The sequence below is a fragment of the Limulus polyphemus genome, unplaced genomic scaffold, assembly GCF_000517525.1.
Source record: "Limulus polyphemus unplaced genomic scaffold, Limulus_polyphemus-2.1.2 Scaffold2037, whole genome shotgun sequence".
Classification (NCBI taxonomy): domain Eukaryota; kingdom Metazoa; phylum Arthropoda; class Merostomata; order Xiphosura; family Limulidae; genus Limulus; species Limulus polyphemus.
Window position 1 is genome coordinate 194,087 of NW_013667647.1, and position 6,787 is coordinate 200,873.

Here is a 6,787-nt window from a genome sequence, read left to right on the forward strand (position 1 = left end):
AAAACTCTGTTTGCCTTGTTAATCCTTGGCGCTGAGAAATACTCAATACTTTGTTAAGTTTAAGTGATGAGAAACAAAACTCTGTTTGCCTTGTTAATCCTTGGCGCTGAGAAATACTCAATACTTTGTTAAGTTTAAGTGATGAGAAACAAAACTCTGTTTGCCTTGTTAATCCTTGGCGCTGAGAAATACACATGTTATCGTTTCATTTGGTAGCGTCCCCAGTGGTACGTCTGCGGACTTACAACGCTAGAATCCGGGTGTCGATACCCGTGGTGGGCAGAGCACAGACAGCCCATTGTGTAGCTTTGTGCTTAAATACAAACAAACAATTTAAGAAACACCGGAATATACTCTCGTACACATTAACTAGACTAGATATATTAAGAAACACCAGAATATACCATCATACACATTAACTAGACTAGATATGATTAAGAAACACCAGAATATACCATCATACACATTAACTAGACTAGATATAATTAAGAAACAGCAAAATATTACCTCATGCACATTAACTAGACTAGATATAATTAAGAAACACCAGAATATACCATCATACACATTAACTGGACTAGATATAATTACGAAACACCAGAATATACCATCAAACACATTAACTAGACTAGATATAATTAAGAAACACCAGAATATATCATCATACACATTAACTAGACTAGATATGATTAAGAAACACCAGAATATACCATCAAACACATTAAATAGACTAGATATAATTAAGAAACAGCAAAATATTATCTCATGCACATTAACTGTGCTCGAGATGCTCAAGGAACAGTAAAATATATCGATGTACGTAGTAAATAGTCTGAAGATAATTTAAAAACTGAAACTTTAAATATGTCCGCACTTGGTAACTCTTGTGATTTAATATATCTGACATATACATATATATATACATACTCTTACCTTGAATAATTCAAGACATTCTCTCTCTTCCAGGATCTCTGTTGTATTTATAAATATGTGTTTAAATTCTTTGAAAAAAATAGTTGTCCTTTTTATGTTATTCTCTTCCCATCAGCTTTCCAATGTTCACTAGAAGAACGCTGTCCTTGTGTTGACATAACCATCAATTGTACGAATGTAGGATTAACCTCATTTCCAAAGAAAATTGAGCACCAAATTTCACGATTGTGAGTAGCGTTTTCTTCTGAGCTTAGTTTGAGAACTTATCTTGAAACCCTACTTTAGTTTACATAAAGACTTGATAATGTTAAACTAGCTTGGTTTGTTTCATTAGGTTTAAGACGAGAAAGTATAAGTTAGAGAAAAATTAAGAAATTAACTAGGGTTAAAAAGTTATATATATCATTATTCCCAAATATATTCTAGCTAATTCAATTAAATTCGTAGATATATATATCTTGTGTTTAAACGTATGATTCATATTTATTTTATATGTAGTGTAATACACATTTCAGGTGCTTTCGGCTTAGGCCGGGCATAGTTGTGAAACCGAGGGTTCATGGTTCGCGGCCCGTTGCCGTAGAAACTCACTTTACACTTTGAAGTCTTGGGTAATCTATAAGAGTAAGGGTAAAATAATTTTGTTCGATTACAGTAACTTGAGAGTTGGTGTTGGCTTTTCTCTCCCCCCCCCCAATGATTCAGCGGTAAGTCTGATGGATTATAACACTAAAAACCGGGTTTCGGTACTCATTATGTAACTTTACGCTTAACAACAAGCAAACCAAAACATTCGGACTTGGCTTTATGTCCACCTGGTGGCCTAACTCACCAAAACATTCGGACTTAGCTTTATGTTCAACTGGTGGCCTAACTCACCAAAACATTCGGACTTGGCTTTATGTTCACCTGGTGGCCTAACTCGGCAATAAAATGTAACTGTAAAACATTTTGAAGACAATACGTTCCTCAGATTACGAAGTTAGTTCGCTGTTGTTTTTGTAATATCATTATATTTAATCTAATTTTTCTTAAACAAAGACAAAACTTTCTGTACGCACACAAAAAACAGTTACGTTGAATAAAACTAACAAAATAATTTATTTAAAATTTAAGTTGATTTTTTTTTGTCTGATTTTATTAAATAAATGTAGAACCTAAAACTTATAATCTTATTGAAATAATATTTCTACAATATATTTTATTTTCAACTTGCCCTATCAATATATCTGTTTCAACGTTCGTCATTATATATATATATATAAAATGTTGTTACACGAGATTAAATCACTTCGTATATTCACTTATTTTACTTTGTTTTTTAGCTTGTTTCGTGGCAATAATCTCAGCGGAAATCTTCAGAAAAGAGCTTTGATGGGCATGGAAAAGTCAAGAATGATGTAAGTTAAAAATGTACTCTACAATTACATTGCCCTTCGCTGGCTCGACAGTAAATCTGGAGTCTTGAAACACTAGAAATTGGGTTTAACAAACAAGCAAACTAATTATGTTGTATCGAACACTAGAAATATATGAGACTCGAAATCCATTGAGCAAGAAAAAATGGCGGATCAAAATCAAAGGAAAAAGCGCGTGCGCGACTAATGCCTAGCACGTGGGAGGAATGAACAACAATATGATAGTAATAAATACAAATTCTTGAAGTTTTCTGTGAGATGAAGGAGATTATTGGAAAACTTTTGTCAAAGCAGGATAAAACAAATAACCTAAGTCGCGTCATTCCTTCACAGAGTTATTATTTCTTTGTTATATCAACTCCATAGGTTGAACCTTCCCAGCTGCGCGAGTTTATTTTGTTTAAGTATTATTAACTAATTAACGATGAGACAGAAAGGCAAAATCCATTATTAAAGACAATATCAGTAGTACATACATTTTCCTCTCAATTAATGGTTTTATTTTTATTTTGCTGTAAGCATTATAAGGACCAAATTAAAAAGTTTATTGAAAAAACTCTCTTTATTTTAGAAGTATGGGAAAATCTGCTCAGAATTAGCTTTTGTTTCTTCTCATGTTGAAATCGACTTCTACTGTAAGGGCTAAAGTATCAAATCGTACTCAATCTCAGTGCCAAAAATAAGTGTTTTATAACTGCATCACCAGCTTGGCTTTAGTACCTACTGGCTCAGCAGAAAGCATAAAGTCGTATATTTCACGATTCGATCACTGCGGTGGGCACAGCGCAGATAGTCTCTTGTGCAGCTTTGCGCTTAACACGGAACAAACTTTTGGCCTTAATAATGTACAAACAAGCCTGTATAAAGTTATTCTGCATTTTTCATTCAACAAAACTCCATCAGTAATTATTGTTGTAAAGTATTACTGGAACTGCGTCCCAGTGGCACAGCGGTATGTCTGCGGACTTACAACTCTAGAATCCGGGTTTCGATCAAAACATTCTTAAACTTAATTCAATCACAAGACTTTTTTTTTCTCCACAACCCATGTTTGAACAAACTACGAACTTGTTTGCATTTTTCTTTTAAAAGTAATGAATTTATTGTAGACAGGAATTTATCGTCCCCTGGTGGTTCAGCGATAAGTTTACTGATTTATAACGCTAAGATTCAGGGTTCGATTCACTAGCCCACTGTGTAGTTTTGCCATAATCAAATAGCAAGAACAACAGCAGAAATATGTTACCATCAAAATTGTGATCTTTAAAGTAGTTTCCTGTATCAGTTATATTTTCATTCTTCTAGTTTGGCTATGCTACTTTTAGAAAAACCATCTTATCGACCTCGTATACATAGGTTTCTGTTTCTACTTATGATTCTGAAAAGCCTTATTACCATCAAAATTGTGATCTTTAAAGTAGTTTCCTGTATCAGTTATATTTTCATTCTTCTAGTTTGGCTATGCTACTTTTAGAAAAACCATCTTATCGACCTCGTATACATAGGTTTCTGTTTCTACTTATGACTCTGAACAGCCTTATTACCATCAAAATTTATTCTGTTAGTTCGTTTAAAGTTTAATTTTATTTTAATACTTAACTTTATTTATGTCTCGAATTTCACTTACAACTTTAACTTAGGCTGATAAAATTTATCAAAGCAACAGCTTTACCCAGACTTTAATCACATTGTTGTGGTCGATCGTAAGCCATTGATTACAGTTGCGGTGATTATCAGGCTTGAAATATGTTATACTGGAAACTAGCTAATTTTCTCCTTTTTTCTCTTTTTCAGGGATCTCGGGAGAAACGGAATAAATTACCTTTCTTCGGGCATTTTTAGCAACTTGTGGCGACTGAAAATATTGTACGAAGGATCAAATGCAAAGTTGTTTTAGTTTTTAGTTAATGATAATTAGATAAATATTCTATAAATAAAATTCAGCTGTCTTTCTAATTATCAGAATTACTCCTAATTGTCCTATAAGTTGTAAGTTTGGTATCGATAATACATTCGAGAATCATTCTAAGTGGAATAAAACTTTGTAACTTTAGTCCGTATAAGTTGTAAGTTTGGTATCGAGAATACATTCGAGAATCATCCTAAGTGGAATAAAACTTTGTAACTTTAGTCCGTATAAGTTGTAAGTTTGGTATCGAGAATACATTCGAGAATCGTCCTAAGTGGAATAAAACTTTCTAGCTTTAGTCTGTATAAGTTGTAAGTTTGGTATCGAGAATACATTCGAGAATCATTCTAAGTGGAATAAAACTTTGTAACTTTAGTCCGTATAAGTTGTAAGTTTGGTATCGAGAATACATTCGAGAATCATCCTAAGTGGAATAAAACTTGTACTATATTAATAGTATTCAAATATCTTAGGTTCGATGTACGTCCGTGAAGAGACGTACTAACTGTTAATAAGAAAGTTAACCACTGATAACAGAAAATAGGTGCACATTTTGGATTAGCTGTTCTTGACGCTGCTAACAGAAAATAGGTGCACATTTTGGATTCGCTGTTCTTGACGCTGCTAATAGAAAATAAGTGCACATTTTGGATTAGCTGTTCTTGACGCTGCTAATAGAAAATAGGTGCACATTTTGGATTCGCTGTTCTTGACGCTGCTAACAGAAAATAGGTGCACATTTTGGATTCGCTATTCTTGACGCTGCTAACAGAAAATAGGTGCACATTTTGGATTCGCTATTCTTACTACTTTTAATACAAAATAGGGGTGCTTTGCTATTTTGAGCCCTCGTAACAGAAAGTAGGTGTCGTATCTTACGGGTTATCTATTCTTACTGATGCTAACAGAAAACATGTACCTTTTTTACTTCACTAAAGAAAGATCTGGTCATATCAGAACCATATATGTAGTTTTTTCGTTGTTTAATATTTTAGTGTTTTCATTAATATCCATTTTCTAATTACTTAATATTACTTTCTGATTAAGGCGAGCTACCTAAATAGATCAGAACTAAACATATATACCTAGTAATGAGCCTAACTGATTACATTATTTCGTTCAAACTAATAAACTTATCATGAACAAACTATATATTACTTGTAAAAAACAAACTATATTACTTATAATGAACAAACTATATATTACTTGTAAAAAACAAAGTATATTACGTATAATCAACAAACTATATATTACTTATAATGAACAAACTATATATTACTTATAATGAACAAACTATATTACTTATAATGAACAAACTATATATTACTTGTAAAAAACAAACTATATTACTTATAATGAACAAACTATATATTACTTGTAAAAACAAACTATATTACTTATAATGAACAAACTATATATTACTTATAATGAACAAACTATATGTTACCTATAATGAACAAACTATATTACTTATAATGAACAAACTATATATTACTTATAATGAACAAAAATATATATTACTTATAATGAACAAACTATATATTACCTATAATGAACAAACTATATGTTACCTATAATGAACAAACTATATTACTTATATTGAACAAACTATATATTACTTATAATGAACAAACTATATTACTTATAATGAACAAACTATATATTACTTATATTGAACAAGCTATATATTACTTATAATGAACAAACTATATATTACTTATATTGAACAAGCTATATATTACTTATAAAGATTATAATATATTGTTTCATCAGTTATGTACCCTCGCTGTTAATAACATTTACAGACCTGTAAGTCAGGAAAATATGAATAGATACTCGGAGTTCGATGGATAATACACAACTTTTACAAATGTGTAGCTTAGGGCTATGGTTGACGAAATAGTTCTCTGGCAGTTTTCGTGTATTTCTTAGATACACATTATTTGGTATACGTTTTAATGATTCACAAATTAACTATATTTATAGTTAATACTACCAGCAAGCATATTTAAATTTCTCTTTATATTCCTTGCAGAGTTTCTTGACATACTTTCCATTGTTGTGTACTAGTTTGAGAGTTGTTATAATGTTATTATTAAGTTTAAATGTTGCTATCAGTATATTGTTAACAGTCCATTGTTGTGTACTAGTTTGAGAGTTGTTATAATGTTATTATTAAGTTTAAATGTTGCTATCAGTATATTATTAACAGTCCGTCGTTGTGTACTAGTTTGAGAGTTGATATAATGTTATTATTAAGTTTAAATGTTCTATCAGTATATTATTAACAGTCCATCGTTGTGTACTAGTTTGAGAGTTGTTATAATGTTATTATTAAGTTTAAATGTTGCTATCAGTATATTATTAACAGTCCGTCGTTGTGTACTAGTTTGAGAGTTGTTATAATGTTATTATTAAGTTTAAATGTTGCTATCAGTATATTATTAACAGTCCATTGTTGTGTACTAGTTTGAGAGTTGTTATAATGTTATTATTAAGTTTAAATGTTGCTATCAGTATATTATTA

The 6,787-nt window shown here is 31.1% G+C and overlaps 1 protein-coding gene across 1 annotated transcript in view; it reads left to right on the top strand.

Moving 5' to 3' along the window:
- Positions 1 to 6,787, top strand: part of LOC106465748 (G-protein coupled receptor GRL101-like) — a gene marked incomplete at its 5' end in the record, with an annotated part of 84,251 nt that overhangs the window by 52,174 nt on the left and 25,290 nt on the right. The window contains 3 exons of the mRNA XM_022393672.1: positions 1,049 to 1,160; positions 2,259 to 2,333; positions 4,146 to 4,217. Coding sequence (XP_022249380.1) covers positions 1,049 to 1,160; positions 2,259 to 2,333; positions 4,146 to 4,217 — 259 coding nt within the window. The remainder of the gene's footprint in view (positions 1 to 1,048; positions 1,161 to 2,258; positions 2,334 to 4,145; positions 4,218 to 6,787) is intronic.